Source organism: Panthera leo, chromosome B1 (genome assembly GCF_018350215.1).
Source record: "Panthera leo isolate Ple1 chromosome B1, P.leo_Ple1_pat1.1, whole genome shotgun sequence".
In the NCBI taxonomy this organism is placed as follows: domain Eukaryota; kingdom Metazoa; phylum Chordata; class Mammalia; order Carnivora; family Felidae; genus Panthera; species Panthera leo.
In genome coordinates, this window is record NC_056682.1 from 169,200,039 (window position 1) to 169,215,830 (window position 15,792).

A 15,792-nucleotide genomic window follows, 5' to 3' on the forward strand; every position below is an offset into this window, starting at 1 on the left:
GTGTAGAGACATAAAGGTAATTTACACTTTGACTAATCCAGGCCATTATAGCCTTCAGAATAGATAACAAATACCCATTTAGATTGCCAAAAACCAAATGATTGATAACAATTTGCACTTGTCTAGGTTTAGTCAGTGAACTTCATATGTTGCATGTGAGAGTATAGATTGCACATGATTCTTGGGCCGGTAATGTGGTTTATATCTGATGTCTGATAAAAGTACAAACACAAATGCCCAGAGCCAGCAATCTTCCTCTTAGGATCCTGTCCAATAGAATACAGTCATATAAATATATTTCGGTGTTGTTTGATGTGGTAGGGAAAAAAAAGAAATCAGAATTTCCATCAAGAGGAAGATAGTTGAGGGACGCCTGGGTGGCTCAGTCGGTTAAGCATCTGACTTTGGCTCAGGTCATGATCTCACAGTTTGTGAGCTCGAGCCCTGTGTCAGGCTGTAAGCTGTCAGCACAGAGCCTGGAGCCTGCTTCAGATTCTGTGTGTGTGTCTCTCTCTCTCTGTCCCTCTCCTGCTCGTACTATCTTTCTCAAAAATAAACATAAAAAAATTTTTTTAATAAAAATTAAAGATAGTTAAATACATTAGTGTGTAGCTGTTGTGTAAACCAGAGTTGTTTCACAGCTGGACTGAAATACCCAATGCTTATCTCTGGGACACCTGGCCATGAGCAGAACAAGATGCACTAGCTGGTGATTTATAAAGTGCTGTCTAGGGTTTGAAACTCCCCTAGAGGCACCCAAGACCTGCTTCTCTACTTAGTTTAAGGATGTGTATAGATTGATGGCTTACTTGGTTTATCCTGTTATACAGTCTGCTTTGGCTAATTGACTCGGGGCTATAAAAGACCTCTTGGAAACTTTTCTCCAGGCTTCCTTAAAATTAAGATTTATTGTACATTTAATGGAGGTTCAAAATCTGTGTCCTAGATGAGTGTGAAGAGACCCTGGAGAACTGTGCCTGGAAGTTTCTCAGACTCCTGATGCTTCCCTGTCCTTTCATGTTTCTGCTGCACCATATCCTCTCCCTTGATAAAGCTTTTTGTGGATATGTTCTACGGAGTCTTACAAGACTGTTCAGTTAGCTGACCCATTGTAATGGATGTATCCATGTAGTGGCTTGTTTTTCAAAACTGGCTCATCTCTGTGCTTTGTTCTGAAAGCATCTGTGGCATGTTAAGTGGAAAACCAAGCTGCAGAGAAGTAAATTTTTAGAGAAAAGAAAACAAAAGTCCATATGTTCATGTTCTTTTTTTAAAGTTCATTTATTTATTTTGAGAGAGAGCAAGTGAGCAGGGGAGAGGCAGAGAGAAAGGTAAAGAGAGAGAATCCCAAGCAGGCTCCATACTATCAGTGCAGAGCCCAACATGGGGCTTGAGCTCATGAGCCATGAGACTGCAATCTGAGCCGAATTCAGGAGTGGGACATTTAACTGACTGAGCCACCCAGGCACCCCCATATATTCATGTTTGTCTAGAGAAAGGTATGTGACGATGCATCAATTAGTATTCCTCAGCTGAAGAAAGTGGCATGGGATGAGAGAATGTCAGCTCACCTGTTATATAGCTCTATCTGGCTTGTTACAAACTTGCATTGATTTTATAATTGATACAAAGCACCGTCCACTGAATATGTATTTAAAAGTTTCTTAGACGTGCACGTTTTTGCAGCCAGCCACATCTTCCAGTGTATCTCTTCAATGATGAATTTTGAGGGAACGTTTGGGTGGAGGCAGAGAGCCCCTAGGGGGTAGTAGGAGGACAGGTGGATTGAGAGTGAAGGAAGTGCAGAAAGGTCGGTTAAGGGAAGGAGGTAGATCAATTCAATTGTGCAGAAAGAAGCCTTGGGAGCAAGGATGCGAGGAAGGAGCAGAGGGAAAAGGGGGACATGAAGCAGGTTTGGAGGATTGTTTTCCATGGTTCTGTGAAAGTACTACAGGTTTCCACCCTCATTAGTGGAGCAAAGACTCCCTGGCTGGTCTGCTGAGTTTGGGAAGCCTGTTACGACACTTCCATCCTGTTCAGTGGGACCCAGTAGAGTGGTTCAGGGCTATTTTTAGATGTGAACGAACAAACATCTGCGAAGTGGCAGCATTTCAAGGAGGGCTCGTTTAGATTACAGATCTGGAAGGGGTGGCCTGGAGCTGACATCAGAGGACACTCATGTTAGTGCATCCGATGGTTACATAAACATTTCCAACTGCTCACGCTGGCTATATATATATAGTCCATACACTGGAATCATTTTAGGAACTTACAAAACTGAGAAGTCTATTTTAAGCAAGTGTTTAAAGAGTTCATTGGCACCGTTTAATATAGCTGTTTCTTATTGAGTTATAATTCACATAGCATAAATTCATTATTTCCAAGTATACATTGGTTTTTTCATGTATTTATAGTTATACACCATCACCACTGATTCCAGAATATTCTCATCACCCCAAAAAGAAACTCCATACATATAGGCATTAAATCCCCACTCCTCTCTTCCACAAGCCTCCAACATCCACTAATCTACATTCTGTATCTATGGATTTATCTATTCTTGGCATTTTATACAAATCAGATCATACAATATGTGGCCTTTTATGTCTGGCTTCCATTTAGCATACTTCAGGATTCATTTTGCTGTAGCATGTATCAGCATTTCATTCCTTTTTATGGCTCAATAATATTCCATCATGTGGATGTGCCCCATTTCATTCAACCATTCATTAATTTATGGGCATTTGGGTTGTTTCTACTTTTTGGGTATTATGAATGAATAATGCTACAATAAACATTTGTGTACAAGCTTTTATGTGAACATATGTTTTCAGTTCTCTTAGGTACATACTTAGGTGTGGAATTTCTGAGTCATATGGTAGCTATGTGCTTAACTTTCTGAGGAATTACCAACTTGTTTTGTCATATAGCTCTTTTGTAAACATTGTGTATCTGTTGTTTTTAACATGGGACTTACTGGGGAGGCAGGGTTGTATCTTTAGTAAATCTATGTAACTATTACTGAGGCTTCATATGGTCCCAAACACATTAGTGAATCCAGCTTTCCATCCAGCAAGTGTTCACTGAGTGCCTTTGTATCACTCTTTTGTAACACGGGGTATTCAGCAGTGAACAGAATAGAAAATGTTCCCATTGTCACAGCTCTTACAGCCTTGGGCAGGAGATGGCCCTTACATAAATTGTCTCTCAACTAAATACATAGTAGAACTGCCTTAATACTCTGAAGGAAAAGTGCAGGAAGCTTATTTGGACTTGAGGGGAGTGGTAAAGGAGTGGGTGTCATGAAGTGTCCCTTGAAAAGTTGTGTTAAAGCTGAGATCTGGAACTTATGTAGGAGTTATCTAGGTGAGGATGGAGGGAAAGAAGGTTCCAGTCATGGAAATGTGCAAAGGATTTGAGGCAGGAAACAGCATGTTGCTTTCACCACAGGGTATGAGGGGCAGAGGGAGCTATGGGAGGTGGTGGTAGACTAGACAGGAGCTGTTAATCAAAGGCCTTCTAGATGTTTGGACTTGTTTTATGAACCAAGGGGAGCCAGTTGAAGAGTTTTGAGCAAGGGGTGACCTCATCGTTTATATGTATATTATATATGTATATTTTATATATATTTATATGTATATTTATGTGTATATAATATACATATAAATATATATAATATATTTATATTATAATTTATATTATATTGCATATATATGTATATATATACATATTTTATGTGTATATAATATACATATAAATATATATAAATATATAAAATATATATGTAAATATATAATATATAAATATATAATATATAAAATATATATATATAATATATAATATATAAATAACATAATATATATATATGTTATTATATGTTATATGTTATATGTTAAATAACATAATTTATATATATATAAATATATATATTTGTGTGTATGTAAGGATATGTGGACTGATACATAATAATCCATAGTTGTACAAATATAGATAATCATTACATATAGTTATTATAGCTATGCTATAGACACTAAATTTGAAAGAGATCAGGAATGAATGTGGGAAACTAATGGTGAGGCTAATGCAGATCTCTAGCTGGGGGCACATGATGGTTGCTTCAAGTAGGGGTGCTGGTGTTGGTGATGGTGGAGGAGATGCCGAATTGGAGATGCTCAAGACATAGAATCAACAGGAAATTTTTAGTAGTAAAACGTCTTCCTAATTTTCAGTGATTTTTTTTTTTTTTTTTTACATAAGAGCAGAAGAGATTTTAAAAATAAAGAGATGAACAGTGAGGCATATGAGAACAATAAAACCACCTCAAACAACAATATAGCATCACTAATCAGGAGAATTTAAGTTTCTTAAAAGTATTGCTACAAAAACAGTGAGAAAACCTTATCTAAATTAATAAGTAAATTTAACAAAATTACCAGATAGCAAGGTCATTGTATGAAAGTTTAATTCATTTCTATAGACTACCAGTGACCAGTGGGAAATGAAGTAAATATACCATTTACAATATAAGAAAAAGTTATCAAATATCAATAGATAAATCTAATGAAAGACTCCTATACAGTAACCTACAAAAACAAATCTGAGAAAAATTAATGAAGATGTAAATAAATACAGAGGTAGAGGTTGTCCAGGGATTGAAAGACTCAAGCCCCACATCAAAAATCTCAGGAGGTATTGTTTTAAGAATTAATGATTTGATTCTAAAATTTATGTGGAAATGCAAAGGACATAGAATAGCCAAAACTACATAAAAAAAAGAACAAAAGAGAAGATTTACTTGATGTCAAAACTTGCCATAAAGTTACAATAATCAAGATGGCATGTATTGTGAAGATATGCAAATTGATCAGTAAAATAAATACAGAGTCTAGAAATCTACCTAGTACAGCACCACGTTACTTTAATTAGGAAAATGTAAAATCTTTTTTTTTTTTTAATTTTCACCTTAAGGAGAAATATATGTTTTCTTTCTCCAGATTTTTATTTAAATTGCAGTTAGTTAACATACAGTATAATATTAGTTTCAGGTGTAGAATTTAATGATTCGTCACTTACAGATAGAATCTCAGGTACACACATACTGTATGAGTCCATGTATACGAAATGTAAGACTAATCTATGGTGACTAATTTATATTTGCCTCTAGAGATGGAGGGATGGATTGTAAAAGAGCGTGAGGGATCTTTCTGAAGTTTTATATGTTGTGATGAGTGGTAGATTCACAGGTGTTTACAGTTTTCAAAACTCATTGAACACTTAAGATCTGTACATTTTGTTATACCTCAGTTAATAAAAGAAGACCTCGTAGGCATGAGCCAGGCAGTTGCCCTAAATAAGGGAAGCAGGCTGGGTATGAGAACACAGGAAACCATGAATGCGGTGAGCCCCATGGAGAAAGGTGGCCACTGCTCTGTTCGAGGCTTAGGCGGGAATTGAGTGACCTTCTGAGCTTTCCAGATAAGCTGAAGTCTTCATTTTCATGCCAAATTTCAATTCTAGAAATATTGGGCACTGATTTTTTTTAAAAACCTAAGTACTGCAATTGAGAGAATATATGAGATAGGATCAGAAGAAACTAAATGGCAGTAAAGGACTCTGGCTGCTGTTGAATAATATTTTTCTAATTTAAAATACTGCAAATTTGACCCCATTATGCAGTGTCAGTTAATCTTAGTTATAGTTGATTTGAGCAGCACTTGGCTAGCTGTCTTTGTTGAGAAGTGTACTTACTATATTGTAGCTACTGGATTAAGCCATTAAAAGGCAGAGCCCTCTCATTTATTCTTTATTCTTTGTAACAACTAATTGTGAGAAAGACACTGCTAAGCAGCGACAGACGACATCTGTACCCGTGGCCTTTTACTCTGTCTCATGCCCTGACCCTCTTGTACTCAGGGAACAGCATGAAGGAGCAGGTGTAGTCCTGGGATCAGTTTGATAAACTCTGCGGGCATTAGAGTTCTGTTTTAGAATGTAGTGATCACTTTTGGATGCCTGAGGTTCAGATCCTTGACCCATAACTGTACGATATTGCAAAAATTGGAACTTTAACTTGGTCATATAGTTACAGAAATTGTACTGGAAATATTTTAGTGTTAGCTCTTCAACGTGGAATTATTATTGTTTTAATTTAATGAAGTGGGTTCACCAAAATGCACTGTAGGATATTCATTGTTGGACTTATTCATTTCTTTAACAAACATTTGAGTGTCTTACTAGGAGTGCTGTGAGGTACCATGAGAAAATGAATAAGACACAGCCTTGTGTTCAGGGAATTTTGAAAAGCAAAAAAGATTGTATTTACATTAAACTAATTTGTATCGTAATACTGACTGCAAGACCTGTTGGTATGTGACTAATGCTGTTTTTGCTGTTTAACATTTTGGAGGTTATTATCATTGTGATTTACCTCAGAGGGCTCAGGTTTCAACTTTTCTAACATCAAAAGAATCTGAATCTAAAGTTTTGTACCTATCAATTATTTCTCCTGCATATATTTACTGAGTAGCTCCTTTGCACCAGGAACTGTGCTGTTTCCAGGGAATATTATTAAATGGTGCAAATACTGGCTTTGCCCTCATGCAGTTTACTGTGGGGATAATTTGTTGACTGACCTTGACCTATTCCTTAAGTACTAAGTGCTGTACTTTCTACCTTGCATTATTATCTTTACTGTTTTTTTTTTAATTTTATCTTTTAGTGTCTATTGGTATATTCAATATTATGCCACAGACACATACTGGGGATGAAAAAAGATGTACTGAGCAACGTTACTGCTGTGAAGCAATAATAAGACACTAATAAAGTATCCCTCTATCATAATTTAATAGTAGCCTCTTCTTTCATTTCTTCTCAGTAAACCAAATATGGAAACTTACGCAGTTTTGCCCTATTAGAAAACTAAAGGCGCAAATTCTTTATCTGTTTATGTGTTAAATTTTTACTAACCAATGTGAAATCTGTTTCTTCTGTGCCTGTAAACCTTTCTTTTTTTTTTTTAAACATTGCTACTGTATGGCTTCTGAAATGCTCTTTTAGCTTGCCACTCCCTTTTCACATCATCTGTGTGGCTTTCTCCTCCAGCCGTGGCCTGTAATTCTTCTTTGTGCTCAAGAAAGCCCCTGAGCACCAGTGAGATTACCCTCTGCTAGTAATGTTTTATTGTGGGATCTAAAATGTGCATGGGTTGTTTTTTTAATTCTGTGTGAAATTTTATAGCATCTTTGCTGTCATAATTAATTTTTAAATCTATAAAAATTGCTGCTGGTTCATTTTTTGAAGCTGTCCATTTAAAATGATCATTTCCTCAGAAGCAGGCTTTTAATAAGTAGTAAAAATGTTTCTAAAAATGTCACGTTTTCTTTTTCCAGTTTTGAGAAATGGTGCTTGGGAAATTGTGCACTGGGAAAAGGTACGCATTGATTTTTATTTTGTTCCAGAAGAAGTGCATCGATGTGTACTCTAATAGATACAATTTTTGTGTGTGATGTAAACAAATGTCATGACTTCTGATACGAAAGCTGTTTAGTAATTAATGTTGTAAACATACATGGAGTCTTTAGTCACTCTCATTTAATTCTGAAATATGCTAGAAAGACTTGAAAAGTAATATTTGGAATTCTTTGTTTTTCATAGTATATTTTGAGTACTGTTTTTCATAGATTTCATTTAACCATGAACTGTTTTGTGTTGAAACTTTTTGCTTTAATCATCTACTGTCCAAGCAAAACTAAGAATTAGAGTTCCTTAAAAAAAAAAAAAAAAAAGCTTACTAACCTAAACATCATTTTCTAATGAACTGGAAATCAATTCCATAGTCTCGAGAGGTTAACACGCTCACAGGATGTGTAACATGGCAGTTAGTGAGTTGAGTCATCATTTAACATGTGTTATCTAAGTGCTTTTAAGACCTCAGTTTCAAAAGGTAAGCAATTGTTACTAGTTCTCCCTTAGTCCTGGGAGACCATTAACTCTAGTCTAACTAGAGTCTAACTCTATTCACAAGCAAAGAACCTTTATAACTTGGTGAAAGACTTTTGGAGGCAAAGCCACTCTACCTGGGGGATTTTGTTTTCTGAGATTGCTAGGAACAGCTTAGGTGTCCCACTCAGCTGGTTACTTGCCTTCCAGTATTTCCCAGCAGCTTGAAGGCCATTCCCTTAATTCTGCCCTGTGATGTTCATAGTCACCTTGTGTCCCTGCAGGGAACAAATTCCCTCTCAGTTGATTGCATTTTTCTCATTTTAAATCAGTGGCCAAAATAAAGATTGACATCTCCCTTCCTGCGTGTTTAAAAACTCACTACTCTCTCTGGTCTTTGACATAAAAGTAACAAAGAGGAAAATACCTTGACTGTGCTTTCCTTAGTCCTTTCATAGTCACCGCTCAGAGAAGCACAATAAAAAAATGAAAAAGCTCAAAAAATTGCTTCAAAAGAAGTTTCCTTTTGCTCTTCTTTGGCACTTGTGGATTTAAACATTTTAGAAGATTGGTAGGATGTAATCAAGTATGACGAATTGAATTGTATTATAAATGTGTATCATTTACTAGGTTTGTCATAGTAATTAGCTTAGACACGTTTCTTAATAAATTGATATATCAGTTTCTTACCATCTTATCCAAAGTAAGCAGTCATAAAGTCAGGAGATAAGCATGCATGACTTTCCTCTAAAATTAGCCTATTACAATGTCTTATTTTACTGATGTCTTTTTTTTTTCATTATTTCAAGATTGAGTGAATTACTGTAACTCAGTTTTTCACAGACAGGAAATCAGCAGCCCATGATTACCCATAATGTTAGCATTCTTTGTTGTCTTGGGGATCAGTGCCACACCCTCCCTGCGCATCCCACTTACAGAAGCAGAGGAATAAAATTTAAAGTGTTGCCAAAAGTTACCCAGCCAGCATGAACTGATGTTACTTAATAATTTGTATTAGATACTTAATTAGCTAGAATTTTTAAAAGTTGGCTCAATGATGAATTCAAGATAAATACTCAAAAATTAACAGCATTTCTTTTGTTGGAGATATCAAATTAGAAAAATACAATGAAAGATCTCATTCCCAGTGGCATGTGAGATGCTTACAAATAAATTTAAGGTATGTATATGACCTTTGTAAAGACAACATCAAAGCTTTTTAGGTGTTAAGGATTGACATAAATGGGCAATTATGTCAAATTCCTAGCAAAACCAAAAGTACCAGTTGTTCCAAAGTATTGGTGTAATATAATCCCAGGGAAATTATTATTTTTTCCTCAAGAGTTGACTAAATTATTCATCTTAATTTCAAAAAGAAACAGTCAAGAAAATAGAAGAATATTTTGGGAAAATGAGCTGTGTGCAAGGATGAGTAAAATGGAGAGCAGAAGTTATTAAGATAGTATGGTTCTGTTGCCAAAATAGGCATTGATAAATAGAGTAAAATAGACTAGAAGAAAAGGGACAAGGATGCCCTGAAATAAAGCCCATTTAATATTTAATAAAGAGGGCAAAAAATCATTGATAAAATAATTATTTAATAAATGATGTTGGAAATCACCAACTTGCAAGTTTCAAGAAATAATGCAGTTTATATCTAAGTCACATCCCATGCTAAAATAAATTCCAACTGGCTTAAATGTTAAAATGTTGGTCTTGAAAAACATACAAATAGAATAAAGACTTTAAGAAATATTTGGAGAAGAGCAAGATCTCAAGCTGTCTGGAATTTGATCCTATAAATTTTTTTAAAAATGCACAGCAAAAGCACAAATAATTAGGCACAATAGGGAAAAATAGTTGTGCCAAATAGGACAAAAGATTGAAATTGTTATATAAATAGGAAATAAAAGTTGGCAATAAGCAAGAAGATCTGTAGTAAGCAACCAGACTCAGTGTAATATTCAACCTAGTTATTAAAGTTGCAAATTTAAGCAATATTGGTGTCTCATTTGCTATACTTCTACTTTACTTAAGATTTTTTGTTTTATGAAGTATTTCATTCACATACTATTGTGGATTAATAATTTAGGTCTTCATATTGAGAATCATAAAAAGGGGATTCTGGGAATTTAACCTGAGAAAATAATGATTAAGTAGAGGAAAAAACCTGTACATGCATAAAAATATTTATTGTAACATTTTTTATAACGATGAAAAGGTAGACTAATGTGGATATCCACCATTAAGGAAAGTGTTTTTTAATTTTTTTTTTAACCTTTATTTTTGAGAGACAGAGACAGAGAGTGATCAGGGGAGGGGCAGAGAGAGAGGGAGACACAGAATCCGAAGCAGGATCCAGGCTCTGAGCTGTCAGCACAGAGCCCGACATGGGGCTCAAACCCACGAACTGTGAGATCATGACCTAAGCCAAAGTCAGACACCCAACTGACTGAGCCACCCAGGTGCCCTGGGAAAATGTTTTTTAAATTACAACATTCTACACTCTGGCATATTTTGTGATAAGTAAAAGCTGTAATTTCAAATACTGTGGCATCATAGAAAGATTTTATACCATTCATTCAGCAAATATTTATTGAGTGTATGTGCCAAGCAATGAACAGCAAGCAAGACATATGAGGGTCCCTGTGTCATGAAATATAATCATAGGTGAGAAGAACAGAGGCATTTATGCTAAGATGTCAACTATGTAAAAATGGTTTATTGAACACTGAGTAGACAGGCAAGCAGCCTTGCTTGTTGGGTTAGCCAGGTTGTGGGACAAGTCTTCTCTTTAGCTTATGTCACATTTTGTACAATTAAAAATAAAATCAATAAACTGAAACCAAGAGTCTGATCCTCATGCCAGGGTAATACAATAAGCATATTACCCTTACCGGCGCTAATGGGGCTTTCTTTCAGGACTTGATTTCTTTGTTTTTCTAAATGTGTGGCTACTGCAGCTACCTTTTAATTGTCCTCAGAGGACCTACAGTTTTGCACAGCATACGTCCAGTCATTCACAGATGGGCACACTTCAGCTCTCAGACGTTAATAGTTCATCTCTCCAGTTTTACCCTGAAGACTTTTCTCTGTTGCACAAACTGTCTGACTTCCAAAGCAAGTATTGCAGTGACAAAGCCCTATACAAGGCAGTGCATCTCCATTCTTGACGTGTAAGCTACTGCCTTCCATGGCCCTGACCGCAAAGTCTAGTTCTTCAAATTGAGATGCAGCTGAAATTGTTCACAGGTTTTGGAGATAGTTGCAGGTGGAGAATTTAGGAGGGATCTTAGACTCAGCACATTCTCCTGGCTTTGTAGAGAAGTATGGAGTGGTGGGCTCTTTGCAGGTGTACAGGTCACTCCCTAAAGCTGCTTTAAGACATGAAGTTTCCAGCATGAAATGCTTTTGTTTGGATTTAGAATTTATATCTCCAAAAATTTCTTAGTAAAAATATTAATATGCTGGGGTCTTTAATTGGACAAAGATTCTAAATCAGTCCATTACAGTTTGATAAACTTACTCTTTTACATAATCCTCAGTTGTAGGTATGAATGTCAGTGACTTGAGAAGGCTCAAGGTGATGGTCTAAAGCCCTGAATATTTCCTTAACATCAGTATTTGAGGAACTAAGTGCTCTGTCATGATGTTCCTCCACTGAGAACATGTGGTCAAGCAATTTGTACCAACTTGACTTCCTCTTCTGTCCATTAATCTTATGCACACACTAGGCTGGAAAGGGGGAATGCCACTTTAGGAATGCAAAACCAAAAAAAGAAAGAGAGGTGCTTGGTCGTGTTTGAGAAGCGATCTAAAACAGGCATCATAAGGAGGGGGCAGGTAAGTTCCCTGCTGTCCTCATAGTACTGCAAGAACTGCTTTAGCTCTCGGTGGTGAGCCTTTGGTTTTCACAGGCCCCTGAGTAACTAACTACTTCATACCACCGTGTAAGGTGCTAATAGTTTCTTTCAGTCCTCAGTTGAATGACCACAAGCCTGGCTTTTGTCTTAACAATGAATAAAGATGTGGAAAAGCAGTGGGATCAGTAAGGGATTTTTGTAAGTCTGACTGTTAAACTCTTACACTATAATGTGGACAACTATTCGATTTTATGAAGCATATAGTCTGATTGGGTAGCAAACATTAACATGCAATAGGAGATTAAAGAACATTTAAATGGTAGCCTGGGTAACATTCTCTCCAAATGCTGTAGCTCCATTGACCTTATACTTCTTGATCTTGGGTGCAATCAGAGTACAATCACAACACATAACAGGCCTGTTTACACCTATACTTGCTGGGGTTTTGTTACTTCCCCTTTTTTGAGGGTTGGTGTGTTTGATTCCAACGTCCCTGGAAATTTGTCCGTTTCCAATCATCCAGATTTCAGCTAAAATCTCCCTTGAATTAGAGCTTCCCTACCTGGATAGCCAACATACATACCATACACGAGAAGACCCCCTCCAACCTTGCCTAATTTCCTCCCCCGGCATATAAAGTAACCACAGTGGTCTGTCTCTGCAATAATTTCTTATTGCGATTCCTGCTGAGGACACAATTCTCTCCTCCCCACCCCCCCCCCATCCAATAAAGTGTTATTTTAGGGTTCAAGGAAAAGTTGAGAGAGGAAAGAACAAAAAGGCTTTAACAATAACAAAAAAAGACTTTTCTTCTCTTGATTAAATATTGAAGCTTATTTGGAGGTTTATTTGGCTCCTAACAGGGCACTTTCATGATCTAATGAGAGTGGTTATCAGTGTAACTTGGTCCAGTTGTGACTTAGTTGGAGTCCTAATGTTTGCTCAAAACTCTATGACACACCTATCACTTAAATCACCTCTAGAAAGGTTCTGGGCTTATTATATCTTTAATGTGTCTTTAGGACATGTTCACAAAAATGCTACTGGGTAGAAAAGCCAGGAAGATATTAAGCTGTTTTTTTTTTTTAATTTAAAATACAACATAGGTTTACTATATTTACTTACGCAAAATCAAGCTTTGCAGCCAGTCAGATAAGGGTTTGAGTCTAACCTCTTCCTCTCACTGTGATCTTAGAGAAATAACTTAGAAGCTAATAAGGCTCTTTTTTTTTCCTCTCTAAACTGTAAATTATAATCAAAACCTATTTTATAGGACCATCATGAGGAATAATGATCATATATATGGTAGTTAGCTTTTCCAGTTGCACTGAGATTTCCTTAAGCAGGGTAAAGATCACCTTTGGTAAATTCCTCCTTTTTATTTTTATGTCATAGAGAATGTGAGAAATTGAGATGTCAGTGGATAAAATGGATGGATTTATTAAGCTAAGCCCTGTAGTTGGAAAAAAAAGATACAGTGTTCATATTTTAAAGGACTGTCCCATCCTTGGCCTCACTCCTAGATCATTTTATGCCATTTTGTGAAGATAAGTGGTTCTTGTTTGCCAGTAACCATTTTTTACTGTGTTCTATGCTTAAATACAGTGGGTTGTATATTTGTAACTATCTTTCAATGCAGATAATTAACCAATTCCCAGTTTTCTTTCAGGTAAATGTTGGAGATATAGTTATAATAAAAGGCAAAGAGTATATACCTGCTGACACTGTACTTCTCTCATCAAGGTAGAGATTACCTACTGATGCTCAAACAGTGTAGAGGATGGTTTCTCTACCCTGCATTGACCTTGTGATTTCTCCAAGGAAATAAGGAATAAACGAAGAATTTCAAACCTCTCTAATGATTTTGAATTAAACATTAAAAAATTGATTGGACTTAATGGACTCTTTCTTATTTGCCATATAGAATAAGTGATAGGTACTATCCTGTGTAATTCAAAAGTTATCATTACAATTAGAAGTCTGCTCTCTCTCTGGCTACATCCAGATCCTTGTGTGTGGACCACTAACTCATGAGATTTCCTGTTGTTTATATAATACATGGATGGGGTTCTATTGATTTTTATCTTGCAGTCCTTGTTCATGATAAATTCTTCTATGATGCATTAATATATCCCTCCAAACTTTCTTGATCTTTATGGGACATTAGTGCAAGAAAATGGATGAATGATTTCTTTTTTGTCGTCATACCTTTTGAAACGCCATACTCTTCCAACAACAACAAAAAAAAAATTGAAGTATTTTGCTCTTTTAAATTCTTTCCATGACTGAATTTAGATAATTTTTGTTTTATTCATATTTAAGACAGTCATGAATTAGTATTCAGAACATATGGCACTGTTACCTTTTAAAGAATGCGGTTTTCAAGTGGTTTGGGGTTTAAAAACTGTAAAACTGGTCCTAATATAAATTAAGAAAAATGTTTTTTAATATCTTAGAGGTTGTTTATCATCATTTCCTTGGACAGTTTTATTTGTAAAATCCACATATAAATATGGACAGTGTCCTTTTTTCAAAATCTATTTAATCAGGTCATTATTTAAAGTGATTGGATTTATAACAAGTTAGTGACACTTAACCGAGCCAGAAGTTCTCCAGATACTTATAGAAATAAGTCTATGGGTAGTTGAAGTACTGTAGGTAGTTGTACTTTCATACTTTATAGCTGGGAGATTTTTGTGTCACCTATAGATTTTATTTCCGGAAAAATTAAAATTAATGGGTTTCTAAATCAGCCTTTTCGTTACTAATTTTTCTTTGCTCATAGCTTTAATTAGGGTCGGTTTCTAAAACTGAAGTAGAGGTACTGGTCCACATGTGGCTGTGTGAGAATGAGTTTAACGGTTGAGCTTGCTGTCACTGCCTCAACATACCAGATGGCATAAGGTACTAGAGAACACTCTGCCTAGGAGACAGGAAATCAGGATTCTTACCCTGGCTTGGTGATTTTGAACAAAAGACTTCATCTCCCAGGCCTTGATTTCACATCTTTTAAAGTGAGGAAGAAGGAGTAGATGACGAAACTCTGATATTCCCTGATTCTCCTTCTTCTTTAGATTCAGTAAGTTTTTATTTAAGTTGTAAGAATGCCTAGCCAACAGAACAATGGGCACTCGGTGGTACTAAATAAAAGTTTGATAAATGTAATGGATGACTGACCATCTAAATGGTCAAAGTTCAAAGTGATAATACAGCATTCCAGCAATTTAAGAAAGTAATCGTGTTTTCCTGATTACGCCTATCAGAGAGACATAATTTACCATAGAGAATATCATGTATGTGTACCATTAATTACAGTTTTTATTTTTTGTATGCTCCAAAGCATGAAGATACTTGACTATATTGCCCTGACTTTATACATAATTTTGAATTGAAAGTTTTAAAAAATACTTTTCATCAGCCTCTATCCACCCCCAGAAACTCCCAGAAAGCTCTATGCTCATATTTTTTTAAAGTTTGGAGCATTTTTACAGGAGTTATTTCCTCAACGTTAAAAACACTCACTGGTGGCTCACAGATACTGTAGTATAACTATAGATACGGTAGATGGAAATAGTTTCTATCTTTTTTTTTAAAAAGATTTTTAAGTAATCTCTACACCCAACGTAGGGCTCAAACTCACAACTCCAAGATCAAGTCTCATATTTCACCAACTAAGCCAGCCAGGTGCCCCAGTAGTTTCTATATCTTACTATAGCAGCCACAGAGATTAACTTCCTCCAAAGATTATTACTTCTTAAAAGATTGTGTGACTCATTGCATTTAGTTATTTAGTAGGACTCAAAGTATAAAGCCTCTTCCATTATGTATTTATATCCCAGTGTCAAAGTGCCACCTTTCAGGGTTGTTTTTTCTCAAAAAGTTTTGCACTACTCTTGTGAATGTACATTAACCTTAACAAATAGGTAGAAGTTTGTGTCCTCATTGAACAGAAAGCGTAATTTTGACTTCAAGTCTTATTTTTTGCCATTTA

The 15,792-nt window shown here is 35.8% G+C and overlaps 1 protein-coding gene across 2 annotated transcripts in view; it reads left to right on the plus strand.

Annotated features, from left to right (window-relative positions):
• Positions 1–15,792, plus strand: part of ATP8A1 (ATPase phospholipid transporting 8A1) — a 230,837-nt gene that overhangs the window by 52,641 nt on the left and 162,404 nt on the right. Inside the window, exons 6-7 of one of the 2 annotated variants that reach the window (XM_042936485.1) lie at positions 7,389–7,429; positions 13,471–13,544. In XM_042936485.1, coding sequence (XP_042792419.1) covers positions 7,389–7,429; positions 13,471–13,544 — 115 coding nt within the window. The remainder of the gene's footprint in view (positions 1–7,388; positions 7,430–13,470; positions 13,545–15,792) is intronic. The other variant, XM_042936486.1, reaches the window with a different exon arrangement.